This window comes from Salmo salar, chromosome 01 (assembly GCF_965601325.2).
Source record: "Salmo salar chromosome 01, fSalSal1, whole genome shotgun sequence".
NCBI lineage: Eukaryota > Metazoa > Chordata > Actinopteri > Salmoniformes > Salmonidae > Salmo > Salmo salar.
The window spans coordinates 6,653,154-6,669,868 of record NC_138291.1 but is presented as its reverse complement, the minus strand read 5'-3'; the positions used below and the strand labels follow the sequence as shown (position 1 = coordinate 6,669,868).

Below are 16,715 nucleotides of genomic sequence, written 5' to 3'. Positions count from 1 at the left end.
GGACTTGATCTTTTACCAAATAGGGCTATCTTCTATATACCATGTCTTCCCTGTGGCTCAGTTGGTAGAGCATGGTGTTTGCAACGCCAGCATGGTGTGTGCAACGCCAGGGTTGTGGGTTCGATTCCCACGGGGGGCCAGTACAAAAAAAAAAAATGCATGAAAAGAAATGTTAGTCGCTCTGGATAAGAGCATCTGCTAAATGACTAAAATGTAAAATGATATTACCTTGTCACAACTGATTGGCTCAAACGCATTAAGAAGGAAAGAAATTCCACAAATTACCTTTTGTCAAGGCACACCTGTTAATTGAAATGCATTCCAACTGATTACCTCATGAAGCTGGTTGAGAGAATGCCAAAAATGTCAAATAGATTTTGATTTGTTTTTACACTTTTTTGGTTACTACATGATTCCATATGTGTTATTTAATAGTTTTGATGTCTTCACTATTATTCTACAATGTAGAAAATAGTACAAATAAAGAAAAACCCTTGAATAAGTAGGTGTGTCCAAACTGTTGACTGGAACTGTATATATTGTAACAACGGGTGTCCCACAGGGATCAATTCTTGGTCCGGTTCTTTTCACTATTTACATGAACAATATTGTTCATCTATCAAATAAATGTTTCACCTGTATGCAGATGACAGTGTGGTGTATGCTATTGCCCCCACAGCTGACCAGGCTGTGTCAGAGCTTCAATCTGCCTTTATTGCCCTACAGAAAGCCTTTGTTGAACTGAAATTGGTACTTAAAGTGGGTAAAACCAAACATATGTTATTTTCCAAATTGCATAAAACTGTATCTGAGGATTTAATGCATACGTACTTTGGATGGTGCTCTCATTGATTGTGTCCCCGCCTGTAAATACTGTATCTGGGCGTCTGGATTGACGAAAAGCTATCTTTTAAAAAGCATATTGATAAGTTAGTTAAGACATTAAGAATTAAAAGTTAGTTAAGGAGCAAGTCCTATAGAAGATGGTCAAATGTTTTCAGTTTAAACTTAAATGACGGAAACCAGATATAAAGTATGTAAACAAGATAATGGACCTATATATATATTTAAATTACATCTTTGAGAACTAACAACCAACAACATAAAATCTAGACAGTCAGGGAGAATCTAAATTTCACAAAGTGTTATGGCATGGGGCCCCCATTGATTTTGTTATAATGTTTGAGTCACTCTGATAGCATAAGAACAAGGCATAAGCCATGTCAAAAGATATATAATTGAAATAAATTAGCTTTAAAACTGACAAATTACCCCCAGCCCCACGGCAATATGTGTAGAATTGCAGGAAATTAGCTTTGAAACTGCAATTGTTTTCTCAACCCCGTGACAAGAAAATGTGTAGAATTACATGAAACTAGCTTTAAAACTGCAACATTTTGTAGTTTAATGTGTTTATTGCATTTGTATGTGTATTGTGGTGCCATAAAGGGCTCATCTGGAAAAGACACCTTGGTCTCAGCATTGACTCCCTGTCTAAATAAAGAGACCTTGGTCTCAGCATTGACTCCCTGTCTAAATAAAGAGACCTTGGTCTCAGCATTGACTCCCGGTCTAAATAAAGACACCTTGGTCTCAGCATTGACTCCCGGTCTAAATAAAGAGACCTTGGTCTCAGCATTGACTCCCGGTCTAAATAAAGACACCTTGGTCTCAGCATTGACTCCCTGTCTAAATAAAGACACCTTGGTCTCAGCATTGACTCCCTGTCTAAATAAAGACACCTTGGTCTCAGCATTGACTCCCTGTCTAAATAAAGAGACCTTGGTCTCAGCATTGACTCCCTGTCTAAATAAAGAGACCTTGGTCTCAGCATTGACTCCCTGTCTAAATAAAGAGACCTTGGTCTCAGCATTGACTCCCTGTCTAAATAAAGACACCTTGGTCTCAGCATTGACTCCCTGTCTAAATAAAGAGACCTTGGTCTCAGCATTGACTCCCGGTCTAAATAAAAAGACCTTGGTCTCAGCATTGACTCCCTGTCTAAATAAAGACACCTTGGTCTCAGCATTGACTCCCTGTCTAAATAAAGAGACCTTGGTCTCAGCATTGACTCCCGGTCTAAATAAAAAGACCTTGGTCTCAGCATTGACTCCCGGTCTAAATAAAGACACCTTGGTCTCAGCATTGACTCCCGGTCTAAATAAAGAGACCTTGGTCTCAGCATTGACTCCCGGTCTAAATAAAGACACCTTGGTCTCAGCATTGACTCCCTGTCTAAATAAAGGGTAAATAAAATGTTGTATTCCCTATATAGTGCAGAACTCCATGGGCCCCCCGGGCAAAAGTCCTGCACTACACAGGAATAGGGGTGCCGTTTGGGAAACAGACCTACTGTGTTTCATTTGTAACTGTGCAATATTAGTGGTTCAAAGGAAAGGACCAGAGACTATTGTGTCCCCTACTGCCGTTGTCCCAGAGACTATTGTATTCCCTACTGCCATTGTCCCAGAGACTATTGTGTCCCCTACTGCCATTGTCCAAGAGACTATTGTATTCCCTACTGCCATTGTCCCAGAGACTATTGTGTCCCCCTATTGCCATTGTCCCAGAGACTATTGTGTCCCCTACTGCCATTGTCCCAGAGACTATTGTGTCCCCTACTGCCATTGTCCCAGAGACTAATGTGTCCCCTACTGCCATTTTCCCAGAGACTATTGTGTCCCCTACTGCCATTGTCCCAGAAACTATTGTGTCCCCTACTGCCATTTTCCCAGAGACTATTGTGTCCCCTACTGCCATTGTCCCAGAGACTATTGTGTCCCCTACTGCCATTGTCCCAGAGACTATTGTATTCCCTACTGCCATTGTCCCAGAGACTATTGTGTTCCCTACTGCTGTTGTCCATATTGAAAACATCCCAAGTTCCTATTGAATCCTGACATTTTGTGAAGAGGAATGTGGCTCCAACAACAGCTGCTATTGGACCACAAAGTGATGTTATAAATACAACACTACACACAGCGATCTACTACTAAAGAGGGAATGACTGAGACTTTTTTACAGGAAATAAAGGCATTTTGTGAATACAGGGAAGCTATTTGGTTTGAGTGGATCTCCTTTTCATATTCAGTGTTTGGTTGATGTTGTATTGTTCTTGTACAGAGGTACAGTAGATTGTGGGCAAGGCCCAGCGTCATGTCCAGGGGTGTACTTGTACGTCATGCTGCCTCGCACTACAGAAACAGGAGATAGACCCCTGCTCCTATGAGCTGTTCTCATCAAGCCGCCTCACTACAGAAACAGGAGATAGACCCCGGCTCCTATGAGCTGTTCTCATCAAGCCGCCTCACTACAGAAACAGGAGATAGACCCCTGCTCCTATGAGCCGTTCTCATCAAGCTGCCTCACACTACAGAAACAGGAGATAGACCCCTGCTCCTATGAGCCGTTCTCATCAAGCTGCCTCACACTACAGAAACAGGAGATAGACCCCGGCTCCTATGAGCCGTTCTCATCAAGCCGCCTCAATACAGAAACTCTCTTGTTTTTTTCTATATCAAATTGGCCCTCATGTCAGATTACTCATGGAGACATTATTTGGACATGCAAGCAATGTTATAAAATGCTTCTTGCCTAGTGTATTTCATCATAGATTATGCTCAGTAAAATGTGTGAGAGCTTGGGAATCAAATGGCATTTCCTCTTTCTAGGTCGGACCAGATGTATTTGAATCAGTCCAGTCAGTGACCCCCAACCCAGACCTGAACCCTTGTTCTCCACTCAGCACTCGGATTCAGGTGTGAAATACATCCCAAATGGCACCCTATTCCCTATTTACATTTTAATAATTTAGCAGTAATTTAGCAATAATTTACATTTTAATAATTTAGCAGATTCTCTTATCCAGAGCGATTTACAGGAGCTATGAGGGTGAAGTGCCTTGCTCAAGGACACAGCTACAGATGTTTCACCTCGTCAGCTCGGGGATTCAAACCAGCAACCTTTCAGTTACAAACCCGATGCTCTTAACTGGATGTCTAAAGTAGTGCACTATATAGGGAATAGGGTGTCAGTAGAGCACTATATAGGGAATAGGGTGCCAGTAGAGCACTATATAGGGAATAGGGTGCCAGTAGAGCACTATATAGGGAATAGGGTGCCAGTAGAGCACTATATAGGGAACAGGGTGCCAGTAGAGCACTATATAGGGAACAGGGTGCCAGTAGAGCACTATATAGGGAACAGGGTGCCAGTAGAGCACTATATAGGGAACAGGGTGCCAGTAGAGCACTATATAGGGAACAGGGTGCCAGTAGAACACTATAGTGTCACAAACCAGCTCGAAGTTCGTAACAAAAAGGGAGCCAACGTGGAGATAAGGAATAACAAAATATATTTATTAACTGAAGTAAACTAAATACAATTAACAATGATGTGTGTAGTCAGTAATCAGTAGTGTAAGTGAGTGTTTGCGTGCATAAATGTGATAATGAGGGGTGTTGAAAGGTGCCAACGAAAACAAACGGCCACAAAAAAAAAAATACCACAACCAAAATCTATCAGTGTGTCAGCATGGAGAGAGTCTCCTCAATGAACGGGGAAGAGGTGTATTTATCCTGGGACACACCCGGGCCCAGGTGTGTCCCATTTACCTGACAAGCCTCCCAGCTCCGCCCGCCAACATCCTAATAAGGAAAACAAGAGCAGAGAGACAGAATACGGCAGTTTTTACATTATAACCTTTAGTTACCAAGAGCACAATTCTCACTCAGGTTACACACTAAGAATCAAAACTGTATGGATTCCTTGTGACTTTCTTATGTTCAATGCATCTCAGTGTGTACCCAAAATGGCACCCTATAAGTCCTGGTCTAAAGTTGTGCAGTATAAAAGAAGTAGGGTATCATTTGACACATCCCTCAGCAATGATAGGAAGCAGAAATAAACCAGCACATTAACCTTCCCATGCTAATCCAATGGGTCTTGACCTTGTGACTGTTTGTCCCAGCTTTAAATGACAGCCCAGTCTCATATGGGTGGATATTTTTAGTTTTATTTTCAGCAGGGAAATCTCTTTTAAAACTGATTTTTTTTTTTGTTTTTTTTGAGAGAAGGGGGTTGTTGGTCTGCTTTGGACCACTTCGTTAATTTGGAAATGCTTCAAATCACAGAACAAGGGGAAGAAGTTAGTAAGTAGTTTTATATATTTATACAAATCTTTGTTCAAAATGTGAAAATCTACCCTTCACCATTCCCATCCCTGATTTGTGGAGACGTTGAGCAGTTTTTGTGATGTGATGTGATGACATGGGCTGGATAAACGCACTGAATAGAAAAACAGTTGACTTCAAGTGCCTGGAGAAGACAATCTGTGATTTTTTTTTTTTTTATTAACTGGGAGAAAACAGTTTACTTCAGCATAACTGGTTAACGTTTAATTGATACAAACAATCGGTCTGTTTTGGCTTTTTGTCTTAAATGAAGTGTGACAGTAACTAGTCAAGTCCGTAACTAGCTGAAATATCCACGCTGCAGATTGGAAGGGACTCTGGTCGTTTTGGGGGAACTTCTGTACGACTTTCTGACATTGCATTGATGTCTCTTTTTTTGAGTTATGCTTTCAAGAAAGAAAAGTAAAAAGGAAGCGTCGACACCAGCCGATGTACATGTGAAATATGTGAAGAAGGAGACATCACCACTCCAGAAAAGTAAGTTGGTTAAGTAGATAAATTCGCAACATAGTTGGGTTATCTAGTCAGGTTAACTAGCCAAATTAAATGATATTGGTCACATACACATATTTAACAGACGTCATTGCGGGTGGGTATAATTTGTTGAAACGTTTCAACAGGAATCAGTTCCAAAAAACTTCGTAAAGTACAAGGTTGCCAACAAACAACGCATACAATAATGCATAATTAATTCACCTAACATGATCTAAATAAGGACCGAATAGGCATCAACTCATCACCTAGTTTATTCTTCATGTTTGTCCATAGTCTACCAGAGTGAGGACAGACATGGTGAGTGAGAAACGTAATTAATTAGTCCGGTATGCACTCTGCCGTTGTATAATCTTTGTATGCGTTATTTGTTGGAAACCTTGTTATTTACGAAGTTTTTGGAACTGATTCCTGTTGGTAAATTCCACTAATTATACCCACAAGTGAAATGACGGTTCCTATCTCCAGCAGTGCACAAGTATCTAACAATTCACACATCTAAAAGTAAAATCATGGAATTAAGAAATATAATATTAGGATGAGCAATGTCGGAATGGCATAGACTAAAATACAGTAGAATACAGTAACGTTATACATATGAAATGATTAAAGCAGTATATAAACATTATTAAAGTGTCTATGTATATAGTATAGGGTAGCAGTCTGTAAGGCGCAGGGTTGAGTAACCGGGTGGTCACCTGCTGGTGCTACCAATGTCTCTTCGTAAAAACACTTCTTTTTACAATTCACACGTTTTAGGTCATATGATGATACCCAAGCATAACACGTTGGTAAACTGATTCTACTATCTAATAGTTATTGTGGCTTATGCATGGCTGACTAGCATCTAGCTTGCTAGTGTTAGCCAAAGATGAGATCTGTAGCTAGCTCTGGTCCAGAAGGTTACATTGAGTCAAATCAAATGTATTTATAAAGCCCTTCATACATCAGCTGATATCTCAAAGTGCTGTACAGAAACCCAGCCTAAAACCCCAAACAGGAAGCAATACAGGTGTAGAAGCACGGTGGCTAGGAAAAACTCCCTAGAAAGGCCAGAACCTAGGAAGAAACCTAGAGAGGAACCAGGCTATGAGGGGTGGCCAGTCCTCTTCTGGCTGTGCCGGGTAGAGAGGAACCAGGCTATGAGGGGTGGCCAGTCCTCTTCTGGCTGTGCCGGGTAGAGAAGAACCAGGCTATGAGGGGTGGCCAGTCCTCTTCTGGCTGTGCCGGGTAGATAGGAACCAGGCTATGAGGGGTGGCCAGTCCTCTTCTGGCTGTGCCGGGTAGAGAGGAACCAGGCTATGAGGGGTGGCCAGTCCTCTTCTGGCTGTGCCGGGTAGAGAGGAACCAGGCTATGAGGGGTGGCCAGTCCTCTTCTGGCTGTGCTGGGTGGAGATTATAAAAAAACATGGCCAAGATGTTCAAATGTTCATAAATAACCAGCATGGTCAAATTGAGTCTATTGAGTCTTCTTCTCAAAGCCCTGTAGCTCTACATTCATCCATCCATTGTGGATTCCCCACAGATTTTTTAAAAGTTTTTTTCTTATGTGACATGCTTCAATTTACTTTCGTTAGCCAGCCAATGTAAAGATGTTGGTGGAGTGTTGACTAACCTTGTTGTTTCTGTATGCGCAAAATGTCCATAGCATTGACCACAGGTAGTTAGCTAGCCATCTAAATGTCAAAATATGGTTTGTTGTGCTACATGCTAACTACCTAGCTAAATTATTATGACCTGTAGAATAGATGTCGTTTTTCAGTGTAGAGAACATGGACATATTCCTGGAGGGTTGCAATATTTTTTTTTAATCAATAATCAGATTGTGTATTGGTCAGTTATTTTTTTTTATTTAACCAGGTAGGCCAGTTGAGAACAAGTTCTCATTTACAACTGCGACCTGGCCAAGATAAAGCAAAGCAGTTCGACACATACAACAACAGAGTTACACATAGAATAAACAAAACATACAGTTGAAGAAAATCTATATACAGTGTGTGCAAATGAGGTAAGAAAAGGGGGGTAAGGCAATAAATGGGCCATGGTGGCAACGTAAATATAATATATTGTAGAATACCCAGTCAGTTATCTTTTGGATGATCGTTAGTAACATCCTTTGTCTTGACAAACACCTGTTGGTCCCGTTTCAGCTCTCATGCCCTCGTTCATCCGACATGGACCCACTGTCTCCAGACGCACCGAGGTCCCTCTGCCAGAGCCTGGCCCAGGACCTTCATCCTGCCCCGTGGGACCCAACCCTGAGGTCGCGTTGGCCGACAACAAGAGCTTCCTAAGCTCCCCTGTGCAGAGGCCACCCCACGAGGCGGCTCTGCGGGAACGCCGTCGGATGTCAGCCCCTCCGTACCTACCTGGAAGCCTGGGGGATATAACCCACGAGTTCGGAGGCTCCTCGCAGTCATTCCTCGCAGACGTGAGCGCCATGGCTGAGAACACGGATGCTGGGCTTTACTACTACCCCCTGACTCCGGAGCCTTACTGCGACAGCCAGCAGCAGCAGCAGCAGCAGCAGAGACTGCCTCAGCCACATCAGCACCCCAGAGCCCCTGACCACTTCCATGAGGACTATAGATGCTATGAACATCAAAGACCACCACAACAACACACTCCCTCGGCCCCCAACAGACCGGCAGCAGGTAAAACATAAACAAGTCTTACTCAAGTCAATATCCGTATTCATAATAGTCAAATCAGTTGAACCAATTTAATATTGATGAAATGTCTTATAAGGACTCGGTAATTAGATAGTTGTTTAGTCAACAAGAACAAAATGATGACAAAGGCTTGGAATTGTCTTTATTATGTGAGTTATAATGCTATGAAGGTGGTGCTGGTAGGTCTCTACACTTATGCGCTATTAGCCTTGGTCAAAAGTAGTGGCCTATCAAATTTTATTAGTCACATGCACCGAATGTGAAATGCTTATGAGCCCCTAACCAACAATGCAGTACAAATAACAATAAGAAATAAAAGTAAGAAATCATTAAAGAGCAGCAGTAAAATAACAATAGCGAGACTATATACCAGGGGGTACCGGTACAGAGTCAATGTGGAGGCTATATACAGGGGGGTACCAGTACAGAGTCAATGTGGAGGCTATATACAGGGTGTACCGGTACAGAGTCAATGTGGAGGCTATATACAGGGTGTTACGGTACAGAGTCAATGTGGAGGCTATATACAGGGTGTTACGGTACAGAGTCAATGTGGAGGCTATATACAGGGGGTACGGGTACCGAGTCAATGTGGAGGCTATATACAGGGGGTACCGGTACAGAGTCAATGTGGAGGCTATATACAGGGTGTTACGGTACAGAGTCAATGTGGAGGCTATATACAGGGGGTACCGGTACAGAGTCAATGTGGAGGCTATATACAGGGTGTTACGGTACAGAGTCAATGTGGAGGCTATATACAGGGTGTTACGGTACAGAGTCAATGTGTGGTGGCACCGGTTCGTCGAGGTAATATGTAGGTAGAGTTGGGCCTTTTATAGGTAAAATAGTGCCAGTAGGGAGGTACCCTTGCTTATTGGATGTGGTAACTAGGACTGCCGCTCCTCAGTATGAATACATTGGCTATGGAGCTATAGTTTAACCAGTTGAACACATCTTAGGAACCGGTGTTAAAATAAGTGTTTGTTGCTACCGTGTTTCTGGCTGCTCAACTAGCAGATTCTTGTTTTTAGTTTGGATAGAGCCTTAAGCAAAATGGGTGATACACCTCGCTGTGTCTTCAATACGGCCTCGCTGTGTCTTCAATACGGCCTCGCTGTGTCTTCAATACGGCCTCGCTGTGTCTTCAATACGGCCTCGCTGTGTGTGTCTTCAATACGGGCCTCGCTGTGTGTGTCTTCAATACGGCCTCGCTGTGTGTGTCTTCAATACGGCCTCGCTGTGTGTGTCTTCAATACGGCCTCGCTGTGTGTGTCTTCAATACGGCCTCGCTGTGTGTGTCTTCAATACGGCCTCGCTGTGTGTGTCTTCAATACGGCCTCGCTGTGTGTGTCTTCAATACGGCCTCGCTGTGTGTGTCTTCAATACGGCCTCGCTGTGTGTGTCTTCAATACGGCCTCGCTGTGTGTGTCTTCAATACGGCCTCGCTGTGTGTGTCTTCAATACGGCCTCGCTGTGTGTGTCTTCAATACGGCCTCGCTGTGTGTGTCTTCAATACGGCCTCGCTGTGTGTGTCTTCAATACGGCCTCGCTGTGTGTGTCTTCAATACGGCCTCGCTGTGTGTGTCTTCAATACGGCCTCGCTGTGTGTGTCTTCAATACGGCCTCGCTGTGTGTGTCTTCAATACGGCCTCGCTGTGTGTGTCTTCAATACGGCCTCGCTGTGTGTGTCTTCAATACGGCCTCGCTGTGTGTGTCTTCAATACGGCCTCGCTGTGTGTGTCTTCAATACGGCCTCGCTGTGTGTGTCTTCAATACGGCCTCGCTGTGTGTGTCTTCAATACGGCCTCGCTGTGTGTGTCTTCAATACGGCCTCGCTGTGTGTGTCTTCAATACGGCCTCGCTGTGTGTGTCTTCAATACCGGCCTCGCTGTGTCTTCAATACCGCCTCGCTGTGTCTTCAATACCGCCTCGCTGTGTCTTCAATACCGCCTCGCTGTGTCTTCAATACGGCCTCGCTGTGTGTGTCTTCAATACGGCCTCGCTGTGTGTGTCTTCAATACGGCCTCGCTGTGTGTGTCTTCAATACGGCCTCGCTAAAAACGAGTTATTTGCAGATGGGAGTGGGACCACCTCGAGTCACATGACTAAACCCCAGACTGGTGCATGTCATCTGTTGCCTTTTACCTGTCTTCTCTGTGTTAAACACATGACATTATACACACACGTTACTCTAGAATGCGAGTCTTGATGTAAATTCCCACTGGTGCATCTGGAGGGATGCTGGTGGTGTTTTCAGTGTAGAGAACATGGACACATTCCTGGTAAAATGTCTGCCCTGCTAGAGCTGCCCTGGTCAACTGTAAGTGCTGTTATTGTGAAGTGTAAACATCTAGGAATAATGACTCGGCCTCAAAGTGGTTGGTCACACATGCTCACCGAACGATACCGCTGCGTGCTAAAGTGCGTGAAAATCGTCTGTGCTCAGTTGTAACACTCACTATCGAGTTCCAACCTGCTTCTGGAAGCAACGTCAGCACAATAACTGTTCGTCGGGAGCTTCATGAATTGGGTTTCCATGGCCGAGCAGCCGCACACAAGCATAAGATCACCATGACCAATGCCAAGCGTCGGCTGGAGTGGTGTAAAGCTCACCGCCATTGGACTCCGACGGACTGGTAACACTTCTCTGGAGTGATTAATCACACTTCACCATCTGGCAGTCAGACGGATGCATCTGGGTTTGGCGGATGCCAGGAGAACGCTACTTGCCCTAATGCGTAGTGCCAACTGTAAAGTTTGGAGGAGGAATAATGGTTTGGGCTAGTCCCCTTAGTTCCAGTGAAGGGAAATCTTAACGATTCTGTGCTTCCAACTTTGTGGCAACAGTTTGGGGAAGGCCCTTTTCTGTTTCAACATGACAATGCCCCATGCACAAAGCGAGGTCTGTACAGAAATGGTTTGTCGAGATCGGTGTGGAAACTTGACTGGCCTGCACAGAGCCCTGACCTCAACCTCCATCAAGCACCTTTGGGATGAATTGGAACGCAGACTGCAAGCCAGGTGTCTACATACTTTTGGTAATGTAGTGTATAAGTACTATGGTAGGCGAACGCGGGCTCTGGCCTATGCTTCCAACAATACAATGGGTTTTTATTGTGTGGAGAGGTGTGCACACTTCAGGAGAAAGGACAGATGTAAGCTCTGTTTGAATTTGAGCTCAGATCTCAGCCTTCCTGTCCATTGAATACATTTACTCTCCCATTTCCTACCATTCATCAAGAGAGGTGGGTCACACATCACAGTGTGAGTCAGAGAGAGTAGTACATCTAGGACCGTGTTGTTAGAAAGGGATCAGCAGCAACGCTGTGTTTCAGTGTTTGTACAGTTGGTGTGTCAGAATGTCTCTTTAAATAGAAGTGGACATGTTTCCTCTATAAATGGATGCTGTCACCGGAGGACATGATTCCTCCTCTATAAATGGATGCTGTCCCCTACTCTTTCCTCATAGAGGATGGTACCAGGGCCTGGCAGCAGGTTTTACTACGGGACAGTACCAGGGCCTGGCAGCAGGTTTTACTACAGGATACTTGAAGGTTTAGGGTTTTTAAGGCTTAGGGGTTTTAAGGGTATGTCCCAAGTGGCACCCTATTCCCCATAGGGCTCTTGTCAAAAGTAGTGCACTACATAGGGAATAGGGTGCCATTTTGGAACTTGGTGCATTTGTTTGACCAGCCAGCCATCCTCTGAAGATTTAAGGTATCTAACTCCTCCCCTCCAGGTATCGATCGAATGCAGTCCAAGTCTCTGGGGAACCTGTCCAGTCTGAGCTGTGAGGACCTGCCCCGTGGTTGGATGGTAGACTGGACCATTAGAGGCAGGAAGTATTACATCGACCACAACACCAACACCACCCACTGGTCCCACCCCCTGGAGAGAGAGGGTCTGCCCCCTGGCTGGGAGAAGGTGGAATCGGCTGAGTTTGGACCCTACTACGTGGACCACCTCTACAAGAGTGCTCAGTATAGACACCCCTGTGCTCCTAGGTAGGCTGTATAGACACCCCTGTGCTCCTAGGTAGGCTGTATAGACACCCCTGTGCTCCTAGGTAGGCAGTATAGACACCCCTGTGCTCCTAGGTAGGCTGTATAGACAGATGTACTCCACCCTTGTGCCCCTAGGTAGGATTTCAGAGACACACACACACACGGTGTAAGATGACGTTGCCCTTTGACACTGATCTTGGGTCAGTTTGTCAATTTTGTCACTAATGGTTAGGATTGGAGCAGAGGACCCCTATCCTAGATCTGTACCTAAGGGAAACTCGCACGCGCACACATTTGGTATTCAGTCTCTTTTTAAAAAGTGAGAATTTGTTCAGTCAAATAATTTTATTCTGATATTGTAACTTGACTCCTAGCCTCTGCCAATACTACGCTGAACAAAAATATAAACGCAACATGTAAAGTGTTGGTCCCAGGTTTCATGAGATGAAATAAAACATCCCAGAAATGTTACATATGTACTAAACTTATTTCTCTCAAATGTATTGCACAGATTTGTTTACATCCCTGTTAGTGAGCATTTCTCATTTGCCAAGATAATCCATCCACCTGACAGATGTGGCATATCAAGAAGCTGATTAAACGGCATGATCATTACACAGGTGCACCTTGTGCTGGAGACAACTGTCAGAAACCGTCTCAGGGAAGCTCATCTGCGTGCTCGTCGTCCTCACCATGGTCTTGACCCCACTGTAGTACTGCATTGTAACTGACTTCAGTGAGAAAATGCTTACCTTTGATGGCCACTGGCATGCTGGAGAAGTGTCCTCTTTATGGATGAATCCACGTTTCAACTGTACCGGGCAGATGGTAGACGGCGTGTAGTGTGGGGGAGCGGTTTGCTGATGTCAACGTTGTGAACAGAGTGCCCCATGGTGTCGGTGGTGTTATGGTATTGGCAGACATAAACTACGAACAACAAACTCGATTGCTTTTTATCGATGGCAATTTGAATTCACAGATACCGTGACGAGATCCTGAGGCCCATTGTCGTGCCATTCATCCACCGCCATCACCTGTTTCAGCATGATAATGCACTGCCCCATGTCAACAAGGATCTGTACACAATTCCTGGAAGCTGTAAATGTCCCAGTTCTTCCATGGCCTGCATACTCACCAGACATGTCATCTACTCAGCATGTTTGGGATGCTCTGGACAGACGTGCACGACGGCGTGTTCCAGTTCCCGCCAATATCCAGCAACTTCACACAGTGGGACAACGTTCCACAGGCCACAACCAACAGCCTGATCAACTCTATGTGAAGGAGATGTTGTGCTGCATGAGGCAAATGGTGGTAACACCAGATAGTGACTGGTTTTCTGACCCAATCCCCTACTTTACCTTAATGTTTTTTTTTTAATCAGTGACCAACAGATGCATATCTGTATTCCCAGTCATGTTTAATCCTTAGATTAAGACCTAATGAACTTATTTCAATTGACTGATTTCCTTTGTATATGAACTGTAACTCAGTAAAATGTTTGAAATTGTTGCATGTCGGGGTTTTTTCTTCTTCATTGTAACTGTATAACCTCCTTCTAATCCAGTGTTCCTCACTATGACCAGCCCACTCTGGTTGTACACTGACACACAATTCATTTGTAGTCCTTTTAAAAAAACCAAAAGGGAATACATTTTTAAATATATTATTTGGACTTTTCCATTTCCAGCGTGCTCCAGTATGACCAGCCACCCCTGCCTTCTCCCGTTGTATACCAGCCTCGCCCAGCAGAGAGGGACCATCCAGTGCTGGTACCAGCCAACCCATACCACATGGCAGCGATCCCTGACTGGCTACAGGTGTACGCCCGTGCCCAGCTCAAGTGAGTAGACCGTACCTGGCATTTCTCCCATATACTGGCTCATAACTTCGGAGGTTTCATTGATGAAAAAATAATGTAAAGAAATAAATAAAAATGAACCGGTATTGAAGACACCTTGTGGTTTTGGAGACTGCGTGGCATTTCGATAAAACGATAATTAACGATAAAAATAAGTTAATTGTTTCACCTCAGTCAAGATGCTTAGGTAGCCTGCTAAAATAGTTTACAGATCTAAACTATTTTGCTAGCTATACTAGTTCTGCCGTATCTCCAGACATGACCAAAGTTTCTCCAGTTTTGTTTTACATTTTATGCATTGTGACATGCATCCATGTTCGTTGTCAAATAAAATCTCTGTGTTCCCTTCTGCTCCAGGTATGACCACATCCTGAAGTGGGAGCTGTTCCAGCTGGTGGATCTGGACACGTACCAGGGCATGTTGAAGCTGCTCTTCATGAAGGAACTGGAGCGCATCGTCAAGTCCTACGAGGCTTACCGTCACGCCCTGCTGTCTGAGGTGGACCAAAGGAAACCGAGGCAGCAGTGGTACGCTCAGGCCCAGGAGCAGCCAGGAAAGAACTTCACAGGGAACATGTGAAGTAGGTCATATTCACTAGGAAGCAAACAAGACAAAATGGTGGGGGGGGGGGGCTACCTGGATTTGTCCAATGTTTTTGTTCCTAAATGGGTTGCTACAGTGTGTGCTAATGAATATGACCCTGAACTGACTGGACAGAGGAATGGAGCCTGTGGATAGCTGGACCTGGGACTTCAACCCTTCTCGTTCTACATTGTTCATATGAAGTTCAGTCTGTTCCATTGTCCCACCCCCTTTGAGGTTTTCTATGGTAAGGGAGTTCCGCCCATCGGAGGCCTTCTATGGTAAGGGAGCTCCACCCTCTTGAGGTTTCTACAACAAGAAAGTCTGCCCCTTTGAGGTTTCCGCCCCGGTCGGTCAGGGGTTAATCTCTTTATGATTGACCTCCTTATTGCCGCCGCCTCTTCACCAAAACGTATGTTGTCTCCCGTTATATCAGCCGAATGTCCAGATGCTGCTCACATCATGTGGCTACGCAGGCACCTCTCCCTTCGTGATGATTCAGGACCAGTGAAGAGAGAACATGTGAATGCGCCAATGAAGAAAGAAAATGATACTCCAGCTGGAGAGAGGGAGAAATGTGTTTCTACTAAAGTCGCTTACAGCAAATGTCATCTGAGAACTGGGTTGTGTTCATTAGGCAACAAATGGAAGAACAGACTGAAACATGGAGGGACTACCGGGACTTAAGAAACCATTTGGTTTTTCCGTTTTCAAAAGGTTTTGCTACAGTGTGCCCCACTGAACACGGCCCTGGGTTGTTGTATGGAATCTGTTCTTTTTATAAAGACTGAAGACGATCACAGGGTCTTAAAGACCTGTTAGTGTTTGTTTGAATGTCCATAAGTGACTATAAGATGTACAGACTCTTTTCCTCACAGGAGCAGCACAATGCCTGTTTATATTGCGCTTTGTAAAATGATTGCAACTCTGTCACTTTCTTTTTTTTTTCCCAAGTTGGGAGAGAAGGACTGGCAGCTTCACCTTTTTTATAAATGTATGTTTCCAGAAAAAACATTTATGGAGCAGAATTGATCATTGTATTTCTTTGGCAGCATTTGTAGCCCCTAAAACTGAAGATTTCTTTAACAATAAAAATGTGATGCAATGTTGTTTTTTTTAAATGTCATTATTTTTAAATAAGACAATCCTCTAAAACGTGTAATTGCCTTGCACAAGAAATGTACATCTTTGATATTACATATTTTATGTGAAGACCTGAAACTGTAGGATAAAGCATCACATTCGATGCAGTCATTGGTGTGACTCAGGGCTCACTGCATCACTACACATCAGGAATATCCTTATTATAATGCGATCTGTGTATTAAGACACTCTGGGCCCTGGTCCAAAGAAGTGCACTATAAAGGGAATAGGGTGCCATTTGGCATGGCATAGTTCATATACAGTGGAAAGTATTCAGACCCCTGGACTTTTTCCACATTTTGTTACGTTACAGCCTCATTCTAAAATGGATTAAGTCGTCGTCGTCCCCCTCCTCAATCTACACACAATATCAAATAATGACAAGGCAAAAACAGGTTTTACGTTAACTTATTTTTTGGGGGCTGAAATATCTAATTTACGTAAGTATTCAGACCTTTTTACTCTGTACTTGAGCGTCCAACAAAGTACTTTCAGAGACTTGTCCCGAAGCCAGTCCTGTGTTGTGGGATCTTATAGACATTCACATTACATTTACGTCATTTAGCAGACGCTCTTATCCAGAGCGACTTACAAATTGGTGCATTCACCTTATGATATCCAGTGGAACAACCACTTTACAATAATGCATCTAAATCTTTTAAGGGGGGGGGGGGGGGGTTAGAAGGATTACTTTATCCTATCCCAGGTATTTCTTAGAGGTGGGGTTTCAGGTGTCTCCGGAAGGTGGTGATTGACTCCGCTGTC

At 44.1% G+C, this 16,715-nt stretch overlaps 1 protein-coding gene across 2 annotated transcripts; it reads left to right on the top strand.

Moving 5' to 3' along the window:
- The first annotated feature begins 4,870 nt into the window (after positions 1-4,870).
- sav1 (salvador family WW domain containing protein 1) lies at positions 4,871-15,916 on the top strand. 2 transcript variants are annotated; one of them, XM_014194137.3, is made up of 6 exons: positions 4,871-5,150; positions 5,574-5,669; positions 7,835-8,338; positions 12,099-12,363; positions 14,054-14,206; positions 14,582-15,916. In XM_014194137.3, exons 1-6 carry the CDS (start codon positions 5,117-5,119, stop codon positions 14,802-14,804), a joined length of 1,275 nt encoding a protein of 424 aa, XP_014049612.3. In that variant the 5' UTR covers positions 4,871-5,116; the 3' UTR covers positions 14,805-15,916. The 2 variants fall into 2 exon arrangements, with proteins under 2 accessions (XP_014049612.3, XP_014049693.3); XM_014194218.3 differs by lacking the exon at positions 4,871-5,150 and having other exon boundaries at positions 5,233-5,669.
- The last annotated feature ends 799 nt before the right edge of the window (positions 15,917-16,715 follow it).

What these genes read in the sequence shown, in the direction of transcription:
- sav1 (XM_014194137.3), top strand. Translation starts at nt 5,117, where the DNA reads ATGCTTCAAATCACAGAACAAGGGGAAGAAGTTA. An exon ending in GACATCACCACTCCAGAAAA is followed by an intron (nt 5,670 to 7,834) that starts GTAAGTTGGTTA and finishes GTCCCGTTTCAG; the next exon opens with CTCTCATGCCCTCGTTCATC. An exon ending in TACGCCCGTGCCCAGCTCAA is followed by an intron (nt 14,207 to 14,581) that starts GTGAGTAGACCG and finishes CTTCTGCTCCAG; the next exon opens with GTATGACCACATCCTGAAGT.